The sequence below is a fragment of the Cynocephalus volans genome, chromosome 1 (genome assembly GCF_027409185.1).
Source record: "Cynocephalus volans isolate mCynVol1 chromosome 1, mCynVol1.pri, whole genome shotgun sequence".
Classification (NCBI taxonomy): domain Eukaryota; kingdom Metazoa; phylum Chordata; class Mammalia; order Dermoptera; family Cynocephalidae; genus Cynocephalus; species Cynocephalus volans.
The window spans coordinates 48,720,687-48,737,710 of NC_084460.1; the positions used below are offsets into that span (position 1 = coordinate 48,720,687).

At 39.2% G+C, this 17,024-nt stretch overlaps 1 protein-coding gene across 2 annotated transcripts in view; it reads left to right on the forward strand.

Moving 5' to 3' along the window:
• Positions 1-17,024, forward strand: part of DOK5 (docking protein 5) — a 169,070-nt gene that overhangs the window by 127,045 nt on the left and 25,001 nt on the right. For both annotated transcript variants that reach the window (XM_063102212.1, XM_063102203.1), the window contains one exon: positions 5,182-5,317. In XM_063102212.1, the coding sequence (XP_062958282.1) occupies positions 5,182-5,317 (136 nt within the window). The remainder of the gene's footprint in view (positions 1-5,181; positions 5,318-17,024) is intronic.

Below are 17,024 nucleotides of genomic sequence, written 5' to 3' on the forward strand. Positions count from 1 at the left end.
GCTTCTTGTCAACTTTGTGTCATATGTGTGCATGTGTGTTTCCTTGTTACCGTGTTGTTGGCACTACTGTAGCCCCGGGGCTGGGGGTGGAGCCATTGTAGTCCATTTGTTAAACCGTGTTTTTAGTTTCCCTCACTTTCACAGACAAAATGTAAACATTCTGCAGGGTTCTTTCCTCCTAATTTTGTGTCCCTTTCTGTCAAGTGCTTCTGATTTGTTTCTCTCAGGTCTTTGGCTTCCTAATTATCTTTTTACTACCACTGACGTCCCTCCACTCAACTATACATTTTCTTTTCTCATTGCTCTTCTAAACCATATGGCTCATTCAGCCATTATATTATTCTTGAATCCTTTCACATATGTAGATCATGTCTCACTGAATAAATTCTAAGCTCCTCGCAGACAGAGCCCATGTCCTAACTTGACCTTGTGCACGTCCTTCACAGAGGTTATATTTTGCCTTATAGTGGGTGCAACAAGTATCTCATTCTGTCAATTATTGTAAATGAGAAATTCAACATGGATTTAATAACTGCTTTTGCAGGAATGGAGAGAAGAAAAGACTATCTTAAATGTGCATGTTGAGGACAAGATGCATTTGCTTTTAGCGATGTATTCTAAACACACACACATACACAATACACCTGGAAGTGAGGAAATATGAAACATTTTGCCTAACTTATTTCATAAGTTTAGTTATGAATGCCATTCACCATGAGGTAATTTACTTTGGTTTCGATAATTTCAATCTCATTAGTATTTCTCCAGTAGTGTGGTTGGAGAAAAATGTCATTGGCAAAAGCAGAGTAAAGAGTTTCCAAGGTGGGGCATTCAGTGCCTGTGAGAACGGTGGTTTCTATGGTCACAATTGATGGTAGTAAAGACAGTCATCTCATAAGGCTCCTGCTTGGTCCACTGGGCTCCAGCCATACAGGCTCCTCCTGCTCCTGCTCCCTCCCCAGCACATTGGATTCAGTCATCTCTGTCCCACCTAAAGGCTTCATGTGTGCAGTTCTTTCTGTTATGACTGTTCTTCCTGCTTTCTTTCTCAAACCACTCCCCTCCCCAGGGTGACTCAATGGATTCTCAATTTAACTTGCTTAAGGAAGCCTGGGTCAAGTTCCCAGTTACGCCCACCTAGCAATGCGTATTTTTTCCCAATGTATTTTACAGTTATGTGTCGAGCTCCAAATCTAAGCCAGGCCATGGTCTAGGCACAAGTAAAAAAGCTGGGAATAAATAAAAAAAAAATCATTGTCTACAAGGGGCTTATATTCCAGTGCAGTAATGGAAGTCTCTTTACTCGAAAATTTTATTGTGTACTCTGCATATCATATTTAGCACTTGCAATGAATCTAGGTGAGAGTTATCCTCATCATTTTTGCTTTATAAATGAAAACACAGGGTTAGGAAGTTTAAATAACTTGTGCTAGGTCTCAAAGCTGTGAGGGCCAATTCCAGTCAGGGCATCCCTAGCTCCAGCTTGTAGACCTTCTACTTTGCCTGGACACAGAGTTGGTACTTGGATGAATTTATGAATTTCCCAGTGTGAGCTAATTGTTTCTTCTGGATTCTTGACTATTGAATAATCCATGGTTTGAAGCAACAGGCATATTGTTTAGGCAAAGTAATTATTTGGAGATTCAGAAGTATGAGTACACCAGTATGGCCACAATATTTTGTATCTGAATCTTTATTTTCACAGGGGACATAAGAAAGGCCAAACTTAAACTAATTATTTTACCTTTTGGGGATTTTTAATCCACTGGTTTCTGTTAGTATAAGGCCATAAGGAAAGAGTGTTGGGCTATTTGGGCTTGCTTTGGATGCTGGAAAAGTGTTCAAGGTGAAAATAAATGGGTAAAAAGAACGAAGAAATTGGGACTATTAAAAAGTCAAAACATGTAGATTTGCTGTTATTCTCTTATGGGTAAACCTATTGAAACATCTTTGTCCTGAATTATGTTTTCTCCGAGGATGAGAAGCAAAGACTGTTGTATCAGGTTATGTAAGACCATTAGCTTCTTCGATGTGCTTTTTATTTTCTTTCTTTTTTTCCCCGTTTTCTTCTTACTGCCTTGGGGAGTTACCACATTATATTATTTTGACAAAGGCCTGTAGTAACGTTGTAGTGTTTTGTACAGCTGCTTATGAAACAGTTCCAAACAAATCAATCAGGACGGGTGAATCAAACAAAAGAACTTGTGGACAGAGGTTAGGAGAGACCATATGGAAGGGTATCTGAGGGTCAGTTTGGACTCCCTGGGTCTTGCTGTCCAACTGATGGACACGTGCCTTTGAGCAGAATGAACAAAAGTCCCAACAATTCAGACCGAAGATCTAATTTCTGCTCTGTTTAGAGCTCTTTAATGCATCTTGCCTGTTTCATGCACATGGGTGACTTCATGGCCAGATCTGGTTGGTCAAGCCCTTACAGCTTAAACATAATGCAACAAGTTGATAACATTTATAAAGTTCAGGTGATTTCACATACAAATCAAGATTTCTGGCTTCTGTTAAACAATCAGAAGCCATGGCTACACTGGACTCGTGTTCTCACATGTAAATACCTGACTAGAACTGACTCGTGACTACTTTCTTTAAATAGGACCTGTTCTCTCCGTTACATGTCACCCCTGCTCTGTGTTGTAGTGGGCTTGAGCAACCTTATCCATTCGGGTTTTCTGCCTGAATGCTAAGGAGTTTGATGTTGTTATTCCTGGTCCTTTCTGTAAGTGATAAGTGGTGCGCATGTGCGTGTATGCGTGTGTGCGTGCGTGTGCGCGCGCGCGTGTGTGTGTTTTAGACCCTCAGGTGGAGGCAAGGGAAGTCTATGTATATTGTGAAGAATGTTTGATAATTTTTCCCCAATTGTTTTGATTTCATTTTTTTATCATGATGTGTATTTAGAGATTTAAATGTCATTAACAGAAGGGTGTGGATTCATGATGCTTATCAAAAATGGACATTGTATAAAAGAATGATTTTCAAAGAGTAGGCCTTGCCAATTAATGGGCCATAATATAGATTAAATATTCCACCACCAGTTTTAAAAAATAAGATAGAATAGAAAACAACAGCATGTTATACACTGATGATAAATAGATCAATAAATAGATTGATATATTGGGTCACAATACAAATTACTTCTTGCTGTGGGTTGCAGTTGCAAAAATTTTAGAAGCCACTAGATTATCAAGCTTAAGAAACATAGCTAAAATATTTAATATATATTAATCAATCATCCTATAAGTATTTCTGACTAACTGGTATCTTTATCTTTTATGGAACCAATGTTGGCATTTAAGTAAGTAAATAAATAAACAATGACCTTTGCCTCAGGGAAAACAGAAGGCTATTTCCTCCTCTTAATGAATTAATGTTTCCATATTTGATGGAAGAAAGACATATGAAAACCGCAAAACCTTGCAGAATTAGGTGCCAACAAGTAGAGTCAAGTTTCTGTGGTGGTTTAAATAAGGAAGAGGTATCCATAAGAGCTGAAGTATTTTGGGATGTCTTCAGAAGAAAATGGGACATGATTTAAAATGCCTTGAATTTTAGTTTTAGTTTATTGAATTATAATGACTTAATAATTAAGATCACGTGATCAACCTCACGAGCTAGTTCTTTATATCAGCTTTTTGAAAGAGCTATCTTTTTTATTTTTTTCTTCTTCTTCTCACATAGCCCATACTTGTGAAATGCAAGCTAGGCAGGTTTCACCAGTTACTTAGGTCATGCTATATGTACAGCAAACTGCCATAAGGCCATGAACTGGGCTAACTGCGAAAAATTAGATGCAGATAAATCTTCCTTGTTTTATTGCATTAGTTGCATAGACTGGGGTAGATAAAAAAAAAAAACAAAAAACAGTGGTTTGGGCTAAAACTTTGCTTAGTTTACATGTTGTGTTAAACAGTTCTTTAGGTGTGAGCAGAATTCAAGGACTAAAGCCAGTGTTCAGTTTTTCAGTATGAGGTTCTGAAGTGGGGGGAATGACATTCTTTCTTAGAATAATAAGTTTCTTTAAAACAAAGAAACAAAAACAATCTCTTAGTTTACTGTTGACATATGTATGTATCAAAATCAGAGCTTCTTTTTAATGTCCCTGAATATGGTTTTGTCCGCATTCTTTAAAAATATTTATAATAATTAAATATATTTTAGTGTAGTTATATATACATACACACTAAAATATAATTTATATATTAAAATGTATCTAATTAAAAAGTATTCTCTGGTTCCTGCCTAATTGTTATACCATTCTCCCCTTGTTAATGGAATCCATTTCCATTTTTTAAGGGTTTGAGGTAAAGATGATCTTCCTCTTAATACTTGACATTAATTATCGAACTGATACAGCTTTCCTTGAAGAACTTCTTTTATGTTCCACACATTAATTCAGCACAGTCATGCTCATTTAAAAAAAAAAAAAAAAAACCCATGACTGATTTGATCCATCACAGTGACTGGAAGCTGGAGTAAAATTTGATCTAGGATTTTAGAAGTGAAAGAATCCTTAAAGCTGTTGTCTATGAGAAGAGTTAGGATAGAATCTAAGAGAGACATAGAATCCTTCCTTCACCTCTGAGCTGCCTCACATCGTTTCTGGTGAGAAGTTACTCATGGACTGTGAGCAGCTGCACAGGTATTCCTCTTTGAGGGTGGCAAGGTGAAGTATAGGGATTATACCGAGAATCAAAAAACAGCTTTTTAAATTAACCTTCTGCTTTGCTCTGTGGTTTAAAAAAAAAAAAAAAAATCAGCACATTATTAGCCTGTAGGATTGACTCCCTGCCCTTATTATTATTATTATTATCATTATTTATTTATTTATTTATTTGTCTTTTTGTGACCGGCAGCGTACCGCGCTCAGCCAGTGAGCTCACCGGCCATCCTTATATAGGATACGAACCTGCGGCGGGAGCACTGCTGCGCTCCCAGCGCCGCACTCTCCCGAGTGCGCCACTGAGGTCGGCCCATCCCTGCCCTTATTATAACAATTAATTGGACACTTTGAACATTTTGATTCTAGTTGACTTTGTTTATCGAATGTGGACAAGAGTTCTAATCTCATAAAAGATAAGTGGGAGCAAACTTATGGAGTATTCTAGACTGTTAGTGCACTGAACTTCTAGGTGCTGGATTTTCAGACACTTTTTGTCTTTGTTTTCACAGGATGTGTGAGACTGGTGAAGGGCTGTTTATCTTTCAAACGCGAGATGGGGAGGCCATCTATCAGAAAGTCCACTCTGCTGCCTTGGCCATAGCCGAGCAGCATGAGCGCTTGCTACAGAGCGTGAAAAATTCAATGGTATGTTTGGAATTTCTTCCTTATGACCTAAAGTATGACACTATAGAATGGAATCTGTTAATTTTTTGTGCTGAAAAATATGGTCAGCATTATTTAAGCAGATGGTTTACTTCTACACTCAACAGCATATGCTTGGAGTAAATGCCATCCTTGCAATGTCTGAAGTGGCCTATTGGTAACACCATAACCAGACATCTCCATCGTCTATTTTGTGACTCAATTATTGCACATGTGTATCTACATTAAAATCCATTTAGCTTTGTATGGACATCTATAGACACAGCTATGAGGATTATCTACCTATAGATATACTTGTATTGTTAGTTGTATCAGAAGTTATAATGTCAAATGTCAACAGGGGCCAGAGAGAAAATGTGAATGAGAGAAGGCTGAGAGAAACTAGAGTGAAATGTCAACTGTTGACATGAAATTGTGGGATCTGTGCAGGTGGATGGCTTGATTTTTCAAGGGAAGCCAAGGACATGAGTCTGTATATAATACCTAACAGTTGGTAGCTGTTGGAAATTAATTCTAGTTAAAATGGCAACTCTTTGTGGGCCAAAGAGAACCTGTCTGTAGACAACGTGCTGCACACAGCCACATACTTGCTGTCTCTGATTGATAAACCTTCATAGTCATTGATGTTTAAAGATGCTACAAACACAAAGACTCATGAGTATACATAAACATGCCCTCAGAACACCTGCTTTTTTTATTGAATTGTGCTAGGGACTATGGACTGCACAAAAAATTATGATTTGTGAGTTTCTTCTTTGAGGAGAGAGAATTCATGACATCTTAAGTGAATGCACAACAATTAAATAATGAAATCATTCATCATGGCTGCAAACATGTACATATAAGGATCTTCACATCAGGAAGGAAATATACAAAACCAAAAGGAGCTGGGTTGGCATTGTAAGATTAGAGTAGTTTGAAAAGTTATGGTTTAAACAGGAGGGATGGTTGGATTTAAAGGGTGGGGGCAAAGCACCCCAGTAATATGTCCTGTCTCAAAGCAGCCCCAATTATTTCCAAATGACCTGTACGTATAGCGCTCTGGGGTTTTAGAGCAGTGGTCAGCAAAGCTTCTTCTAAAGGGGCAGATAATAAATGTTTTAGGCTTTGTGGACTGATATTGTCCCTGTTGCAACTACTTAATTGCCATCATAGCACAAAAGCAGCTGTAGAAAATATGTAATCAGGGGCTGGCTTGTTAGCTCAGTTGGGTAGAGTGTGGTGCTGATAACATCAAAGTCCAGGGTTTGATCCCTATACCCACCAGCTGCCAAAAAAAAAAAAAAAGAAAGAAAGAAAACATGTAATTAAATGGGCATGGCTGTGTTCCAAAAAAACTTTATTAATGTACACTAAAATCCAAATTTCATGTCATTTTTACATATCATGAAATATTTTCTTTTGATGTTTTCCCCAACCATTTAAAAATATTTAAAAAAAAACCAAAACTTGTTTATGGGTCATACAAAAAACAGACAGCAAGCTGGATTTGGCCTGCAGGCCAGAGCTCACTATTGGAAAGAGCAAGGGTACCCCGTGAGCTGGCGCTGACCTGAGCACTCATGAGACACGAGGGCTGGACTCTCAAATGTAGGTATGATTTCAGAGGTGGGAGGATGCGCGTGCTGTAGAGGCCTGGAGTGAATTGAGGAGTTGGGAGGGTTAATTAATTTTACTTGTGTGTGTCAATCAGACTGGGAAAGAGCTGGTCAGAAATTTGCTTAAACTTTATTCTGGGTGTATCTGCAAGGGTGTTTCTTCACGACGGTAAAACTTGAATTGGTACACTGAGTAAAGCAAATTGGCCTCCATAATGCGAGGGGAACCTGTCCCATCTGCTGGAGGCCTGAATAAAACAAAAGGTGGGGTGTGGAAGAATGAGTTCTCTTTGCCTGATGGTTTTGGGCTGTGGCATTGGTCGGCTCCCACCTTCGAATCTGGACTAGAACTTAAAACCATCAGCTCTCAGTCCTTCTGACTGCAGATCTTGAGACTTCTCAGCCTCCGTAATTACATGAGCTATTTCTTGATAATAAATCAATCTCCTTCCTTCCTTCCTTCCTTCCTTCCTATTTTTTTCTTCTCTTTCTCTCTCTCTCTCGGTCTATATGTATATATATGTGTTAATATTCTCTTTGTTCTGTTTTTGGAAGACCCTGACTAATCTAATACAAGGGTAGACATAAAGAAGAGGTAAAGGTCAATTCCCAAAGCGATCACATTGTTTTAAGATCACTGCCCATGAAGTCAGACCTAGTTCTAACACCAACCCTGAAGTGTTCCAGCTTTGTGGAAGAGAGGAAAGGTTTTGGTATCTCTGAGCTCCAGTTTTCCCTTTTGTAAAATGGGGAAGTTAATAGTATTTATCTTAATGTCTTCTTGTAAGGTTTAAGTGAGATTTGCTCATAACACATTCAACACAGAGCCCATCACGTAATAAGATTCAGTGAAATGTAGCTATTTCTAGGACTGTTATTAATAGCTGAGCCGTCATTAGTATTGCTATTAATAGCTGAGCAGACTAGTTGGTCCAGATTGATCCTAGCAAAGGCCGACAAAAATGGCTGGAGCAGATGATTATCCAGCAGCAAACATCTCATGTTTATGTACACCTCATCCTGCCCCCCGCCCACGCTTTCTCTGAGTATCTAAGTAGAAAAAACCTGAAGACGAGATTAAGACGGTGTGGGATAAGATATAATTTGATAGCTCCTAGGGAATTAGAAACTACTGTAAGAAACTTTAAGAAATAGTCATATTTACTATTTCTTTATTTCGAAAGGAATCCGTATGTCATTGAAAAATTGCAGACAGCACAGCAGAACAAAAAGAACAAAGTAAGTCGTGCCTCCTCCTGCCACACAAGAATACACCCATCGCTACCTTTCTAGTGTATAGCTCCCCAGTATTTTAACTGTGTGTATACAGAAAATAGAATTATATTAAACCCATTGCTTGTGACTAGCTTTTTGCAGAAACCTATCTACATATTTCTACCTCATTAAAAATCATCTGCAACATCATATTTCAGGGTTATATAGTGTTACATTATGTAGATGTTCCATAGATTTTTAAAACTATGCTTCAGCTGTATGCTCAATCTGTATGCATTGATGATTATTTGTTTAGGAGGCCATGAATGTTTTTAAGGATTTGATTTTCTTTCCAAGTAGCCTTCCAGAAAGACTTCCTTTTTGAATGAATGTAGTCTTGGTATCAATTTTCCCATATACTTACCAATTCTGGATATTGCAGTAGAGAGAGATAAATGGAAGGAGGGATGGAGGTAGGGAAGGGGGGATGGAAGGAGAGGGGGAAAAAGGGATGGTTGAGAGAGAGAGAGAGAGAGAGCTCAACAAAGTAGAATTCAAGTCCCTTAAAACTCACAGAGCAGTGACTCATTGAGTTAATGTTGTTTACCAATCCCATTAGATGCCTATAAGCACCTGAAGAAATATTTCCAAGATTACTTATTTGTAGAGCCATCAATTAGCATACTTGTAAATTGTTTTGTGCTTGAAAGGCGGGTTCTGTACGCACATGCACATGTTTTTCCATTTACAACCTCCTCATTATTTCCGCTAAAAATTAATCATGGATATGAGTAATTCGTTCAGATCATCCCTTTGCAAATTTAACTAGAAAATAATGTCACTTGCTCTTAATTTGCTGTGTGCTTAATGAGTTCTATAAAATGAATGTGATTTTAAAGCAACAACATCCTGTTTTAGATGGAAATGAGAAAGCTTCAAAATGGGATCCGAATCTCAAGAACGTTAAACTGGGGATTGTGAAAAGCTTATAATTAATGTATTTTAATCAATCCCTGATTAGGGGAAAAAAGAGATCCAATGTTAAAATGAAACAAATGCAGACAACACTACTGGTCTACGGTCCCTAGGTTAGTGTTTTGAGTTTTCTGGTAAACAATGGATCCACTCAGATCTGGCTCTACTCCCACTAGGAATTGCCTTTATTCCACTGCTGGCTTGCTTCTCTGAGATGGCCAATGTCACCACTAGAGAAAGATGGTGAAACTCACCCTCATGCTTAGTCTTATTATTAGGAAGGCCTAACTCACTGTTAACTACCATGGTTGTAAAATTCCCAAGAGGGCATCTGCAGTCAGGAGTACTGCACTGTGGGATTCATACCAATCTGAGGTTATAACCTTGGGTTACTTGATTTGGATCAACCTATTACCCTGAATCCCAAAATTCATAAAGAATAGGCTTGTGGGTTGGATAATAACAACAATAATAGTTGGGGCAGGCTGAATAATGGCTTCCCAAAGACGTCTACATCCTAAATCTCTGGAACCTGTGAATGTTACCTTTTATGGCAAAAGGACCTTTGCAGATGTGATCACATTAAGATCTTGAAATGGGAGATTATCCTGGATTATCCTGGTGGTTTGAATGTAATCACAAGGGTCCTTACAGGAAGGAGGCAGGAGAGTCAGAGTCAGACAATGTGATGATGGAAGCTGAGAGACAGAGAGAGGTGGGGTCGGGGGAGATTTAAAGATGCCACGTGGCTGACTTTGAAGGTGGAAGAAGGGCCATGAGCCAAAGGATGTAGGTGCCCTCGAGAAATTACAAAAAGCATGTAAATGGATTCTCCCCAGAACCTCCAGAAGGAGCCAGCCCTGCTGATGCCTTGACTTCAGCCTAGTGAAACTGATTTTGGACTTCTGACTTCCACAACTGTAAGGCAATAAATCTGTGTTGTTTTAAGCCACTAATTTGTGCTAACTTGTTACAATAGCCATAGAAAACTGATATGCTAATAATACCAATACAGATTGAGCATCCTAAATCTGACAACCCAAAATCTGAAATTCTCCAAAATCTGAAACTTTTCGAGTGCCAACATGATGATCAAAGGAAATGTTCACTGGAGCATTTTGGACTTTGGATTTCAGGATTTGAGATGCTAAAATCTGAAAAAGTCCAAAATCTGAAATACTTCTGGTCCCAAGCATTTCAGATAAGGGATACTCAACCTTAATAATAAAATAAGAATGTATGGTGTCTCTACTCTGTGATAGACAAGACTTTAAGGACTTTTTATATGCTTTCTAAATCTCACAAAGACCCTTGGATTAAAGTCCCAAAGCCACCAGTTTAGAAGTAGAGGGGCTCAAATTTAGAACAGGCTTGCTGGGATATTCCACCCCACCCATGCCATATCTCTGAATCAAGCCCCTCCTTAGACATGTGTTCTCCACCCTGCGCTGCATGACAGTAGCTTACTGCTGTTCTAAAAACTCAAAATTAGCGGGCAACATTTAAAACGTAAGAGGTTTCTGGTTCTGGATCTCCTTTCCAGCCAGCCACCAATAAATAAATAAATAAATAAATAAAACCCCAAACACACACACACAAAATTAAGAAGTTTTACGTAAAACTCTGATGTCTGTATTATCTTGGAAAGAGATAAGATGTGGCAACCCTCATCTCACATCCAATATGGCAGTAGTCAGATACAAACAGATAGCCCAGCAGTGTCTGCCCTCTTTAGACAGAATGGGGATCTTCAGTTCTCCACAGTCCCTACCATTTTCTATTATTACTGCTCAGCAAATGATCCTTCTCTGGGAATCTGCTACTGAGCTGTGGCCTATTGATATCTCTGTTACAACATATATTAATTTTCTATTGCTGTGTAACAAAGTACCACAAATTATGCACCATTAAAGCAACACACATTTATTATCTCATAGTTTCTGTGGGCTAGGAGTTTGGGCATGACTTAATTGGGCCATCTGCTTCAGTGTCTCACAAGGCTATAATGCAAGTGTCAGTTGGGGCCACAGTCTCATCTAAAGGTAAGGCAGGGGAAGGATCCACTTCCAAGCTCACATGGTTATTGGTGGAATTTAGCTCCCTGAGGGTGTAGGATTGAGGGCTTCAGTTCCTTGCTGGCTACTGGATGGAGGCCACCGTCTAGTCCTTGCCACATGGGCGTCCCCAGCACAGTAACTTGATTCATCAAAGCCAGCAAGACAGTCTCCTTGCAAGGTGGAGGCCACATCTTATGTACCATAATCATGGAAGTAACATCCCACCTTGTCATATTCTCTTGATTAAAAGCAACCCACAAGTCCTGCCCACACTTGAGGAAAGGGGATCACACGAGGGCATGAATAGCAGGAGGAGGAGATCATGAGGCCACCTTAGTGTCTGCTGCCCCTGCGCCATGCAAACTTTTGAAATAATATTTATTTAGTGCTTTGATTTTTACATTTTTAACATTGTGTTTGCTAATGATATTATTTATTTACTGAACATCTGCTACATGCCAGGCTCTTTAGTAATAATGCTGGCCACTAGCATTTATCAAGCCTCCTGCAATGTGCTAGATGCTTTACTCGCTTTTTCTCTATTACCACAATAACTCTATGAGGTGGATTCATTCATTCGTATTCACTCCTTTGTTCATTCATAAATGTTTATTGAGAACCTACTGTGTTCCATTCTGGGCTGCAGAATGCAGTGGTAAACAGATATGCAAGGTCCGTGCTCCCATGGGGCATATGATGGGAGAGAATGTCTTATTATGGTTGCTGACCTGGAAGGAATCACTGTCCATTTCACATAGATGAGAAAGTGATACTGAGTGCTGAAGTCCCCTGCCTGCAGCTATATAGCTCATTACTATGGAGCCAGGAATGAAGGATGGTTTTATCTGGTCACTAAACCCCTACCTATAGGCACAATTCCTAGAAGGGTTTTAAAGCTCTTATGTCCCCACTGAGCACGATCTTAGCATAGTCAAATTACCTCGAATATCAGAGCACCTTTGAGAAACATCTATCAACTTACATCTAAAAAAAAAAAATCACTGTTTAAGGAAATCCCATTTCTTTTAGTAGTATTGGCACCAGATTGCAGTCTTATCTTTTACAATTCCTCCCCCACCTTGCCACTTTTTAATTTCAGTGTACTATGCTTATTCACTCTACAGGGGGTGTCAGAAGGAAGTGGGGGCTGGAGTGTTGGGGAAGGACTAACTATTGAGAGAGAGGGGTGGTGAGCTCACCAGCTGCCAGCTGCTTCGCTGGAGAAGCAGCAGAAAGACGGCCAGACAGCTCGGGTGCTCCCTGGGCGGCTGGCTATTTTTGCCACCTTTGAGATCAGTGTCTGTGACAAAGTCTAATTTTGGAACAAGGAGTGGCAATATGTGGGATGTTCCTCATTCCACGACGGGGCCTGCCATTTTTAGAATTTCCTTCAAGGCAAGAGCCTCAAGGTGAAGAATCCCTGCAATTTAGCAGGTTTCTCAGGGGCTGTAAGTGGAGCATCACTGAAGGTGACATTCAAGCCCCAGAGTGACGTTCACCCCATGCTCTGAAGCCCTGACTACATACAGGTTTGAGACTTAAATCTCAACTGTCCTTCATCACCTCTTTTTTGTTTTTTTGTTGAAAGGATTGATTTATTTCCAAAGTGGGTTTCACAAATAACATTTGCTCCTGAATTTGTAGAATTCAAATGGCATTCTTCCACAATTCTTGAAATCAAATTATTTTATATTCAACCTAACTTTAAAAGCAATATGCTACCCATTTTATAAAATATAGAGGGCATCGAAGAAATCAGAATCAACTTCATTATTCAGACTCTGAAATAGACCCTTGTGTGGTGGGTTTTATATGTATCAACATTCTTCTCACAACTTAACATCCCCCACTGTCCCCACCCCTTCCTCTGCAAAAGATGTTTTTACCTTTTCTTCTGTTTATGAGCTCTGGTTAATTGGGTTAACTTACTGATTTCTTTTAATATACTGCTTAAAGCAGTTATCATCTGTCCCCCCTCTTGAATTAGACCCTTTTTATATCCTGGCATTCAAAAAACTTATATGGAATACCTATCTACTACTTGCAAAGCATTGTGGCAGATCTTAGAACATACAATAAATCATAAAAAATCTTTTGCATCTTTAAAAGAGCTTAAAGTTTAGGTAAAAGTTCTGATTTATACTTCTCAAAACATGCAACGATATTGTTTTGTGGGTTCAATTTGCTGTAGTCTTGTTGGAGGGCACATTGGGGGGTCTTTGTTTATCAAAGTTAAGTTCACACATCTTTTTACCCAGCAATAGTACTTTTAGGAATTTGCTCTAAAGATATCCTGTACTAGAAGAAAGATGATACGTACACACATGCTCATGAGGTCAGTCTTCCCTTCATTCTTACATTCCTCTTTTTAACAAATATTTGCTGAGCCCTGCTGTCGACTAGACAGTATATGAGGTGCTGGGGAAATGATCTGAGGAAGATGAAGATCCCATACTTGGGGAGCTTATTTGTAATAACAGAAATAACTAGACAGAGCTTAAGTGTCCAGTAAAAAGGGGTTTATTATGGCATATGATATAACAGCAATTATATGAAGGCGGTTAACAAGAAATAGAAGCAAGTCAGATATTGTAATGACTATATAAAGGGAGTTGTATATAGTAATATCAAAGGTATGTAAAGAAAATGAATGAATATGAGGCAGAACAATAGGCAGATTCTGAGACACATATGCTTTTGTAAGCACAGAAAATGAACTTCTGGCAGGATACAGATTTACATGTTAATGTTGGCTACCTTTGGGGAAGAAGACTATGGTTTGAGCATCTGAGAAGGGACTTGTATATATCACTTTATGTCTTTCTCTTCCATTTGATTTTTTTAAACAATAGCTGCATAACTACCCTTATAGAAGTAAACAGTGCTTGAACTTCTGGCATATGGCAAACTGAACTGATGCAATTGTGGGAGAGAGAGAGGGTTCTCCCACTATGAATGTGTAAAAAGGCATGATAAAGAAATTTTTTATCTTTAATTTTTTTAAAGTATGTGGCTGAGCTTAAAAGCTTGATAGGGAAATTTTCAGAGCTATAAATAGGGTGTCTGTCAAGGGTCAAGAACATCTTCTTGGATAAAGTTATGCCTGAGCTGAGTTTTAGCACGAGCAAGCATGAGCTCCGTGCTGCTGTTGCTCTTGCTGTTGGTGACGGTATGTCTGTCATTCCTCGACAACTTACTCTGTGCCAGGCAGTATCCCCAGCACTAAACACGTGTTAACATTGAATCTCCAATATGCTCTATTGATGTGGGCACCATCGTCCCATTTTTGTGGCTAAGGAGTTTGAAGTTTGGACACACAGAAAGTGATGGAGCTGAGATTTAAACCCCGGGTGGCTGCTGGCTCCAGTGATCACACTTGAGCATCATGCTGTACTTACTTAGCTAAAATTAAATGAACCGAATTAAGTCACAAATCATTAAGTGTGAATTCTTTAAATATTAAAATAAGCTGAATGGAATTAACGTACCTTTAATGACTGACGTTTAGGACAGACTGAACTGTTTATTCATACAAGATAGATTCAGATGAAACTTAGGTTTCTTCCTTAAATTTGCTATGACTTTGTTCCTGTATATTAGGGAAAAAAAACCTCGTTATCTGAGCCCTTCCTTTTCAGTCTTTTGTAACAACATAATAACTTACAATGTGCAGTGGTATGTTTTAATAGTACTTTCACCTGATTATTAAATGCCGCCTGTTTTAGTCCGTTTCTGTTGCTTATAACAAAATACATGGAACTGGATACTTTGTAAGAAAATGAAATTTACTGCTTACAGTTTCAGAGGCTCAGAAGTCCAAAGTCCAGAGAACACATCTGGTGAGGGTCTGTCTTGGTCGTGACTTCAGTGATACAGGGTATCACATTGTGAAATGGCAGAGCAGAGAGAGCAGAGCCAAACTCTTCTCTAATTCCATCCACTACACTGCCTTACCTTATACAACTCCTCCCACAGCTGTAAGCTCCTGTCACTGCACCATGGTTGTTGTTTAGTTTATGCTGTGCCTCTACAGGAAAAGGGAACAAACTGAATGCTGCAAACAGGTTGTAGCTTTGCTCATAAATTCTAACACTAATATTAATATTTAAAATGGTGGCTCCCTAAGTAGACAGTACACTGAGAGCCTGAAGGTGTCAAGTCAGCAGCTCATGCCATGAATGGTTCCTCCTCTGAAGATGCTCCTTGAGATCGGGATCATAGGAGCACCTAGTTGACCATGTGGACACTGGCGAGTCACCCGGTTTCCCAATGTCAATTGTGCCAGAGAAGATAGAGGTAAGGATGGTGATGAGAATGGTGAGATGAATGAAATCAACCCAATGCAGTTTCTTATCTGTTTTGAGAAGTTAAGAAATAAATGACTTATTCATCTTCACCAGGGGTTGGCAAACATTTTCTGTAAAGGACCAGGTAGTAACTATTTTCAGCTTCATGCTACATGTGTGGTTTCTGCTGCTTCTCCTCCTCCTCTTTGCCTCCTTTTCTCCTCCGTCTCTTCTTCCTCTTCCTTCTCTTTTTTACTTTAAACTTATAAACACCATTCTTAGTTTGGGCCATACGAACATGGGCCACTGGGATTTGGCCTGCAGGCTGTAGTTTCCTGACCACTGCAGATACAGATGTACTTATTTAACCAGTCCCTCTTCTCCAAGCCATGTGGATTCACTTTCTCCTAGGAGTTTTCTAAAGGCAAAAGCAATAATCCCAAATACCTGTCAGTTAAATGAGAGGCCACTTATGGTTTTAACCAGAATCAGTCATTTTTGGAGACACACAGACATCATGCAAAAGGGGTTCTATCTTGTGGTTACTGCGGCAGACACATGATTTGTCCTGCATGGTTTTTTTGTTGATGATATAGAAATGTCAGACATGACCAGCAGATGACAACCAGAAAACAGCGTGGATGGGGCATTCAGAGGTGGAGCCATGATGATTGTCACCAACTTCACCATATAGGTTTCCACATTTGAGGGAGATCCAGTTGATGGTTTCTGCAGACCTGGAAATTGGCCACTTCATAGGTTCTTGTCCCCGTCCAAGCATGAAACACAAGTCCTTGTCCCTTATGTAACTATCAAGAGAGAGAGGAAAAGGTATCTGTTGGCTCAACCTTAGATAGAAAGGAAACGATGTTGATGTCTCAAATGGCTAGACCAGGGACAAGGAGTTAAGATTATCAAAGATTATAGGGGAGGTGATATGAACTGGTATATACAGACCACTTTTTGTTTGGTCTACAAAGTATTGGCTCAGATGATGTTTTTTCAAAAAAATTAAATTAGTTCCCAATGTTTAAAATGGGAGATCTCATATAAAATACAGATTTCTATTGTTTTCAAAAGCGAGAATATCTGATAATATGGGGCCCGAGTTAAAATTGAATAGCCACTGCTATTTTGAGATAGTGAATGCTCTTTAGTTTTTCATAATTCTTATAATTTCTTGTTGTCTCAATAACCAGAAGGCTTACTCATGTATGTCACCTGCACGACCTGTGTAGGTATTCAAGTTTGTAACCCCTGGTTTAGGGGAACAACAAGCCCCTTTTTGTTCCTTATATTTTTCCAAGACGTTTATTTCTCTGATATCTCTTTTTATTGAAGATTATGGCCATTGCTCTGATTGCAAAGGCTGGCTCTTATTGGGGAAAATGTCAGGGTAGATGTGCATCCAAGAGTTTATGATTGAAAATGCAAAATGTGTGAGTGTAAGCGTGCCCATTGAATGAAGCCAGCTGGACAGTTTGCTACAGAAGAGAAAGCCAGACTCTCGTGTTTTTCAGTCAATAAAGCAAAAACTGCATGGCAAGCTTTTAAAGGC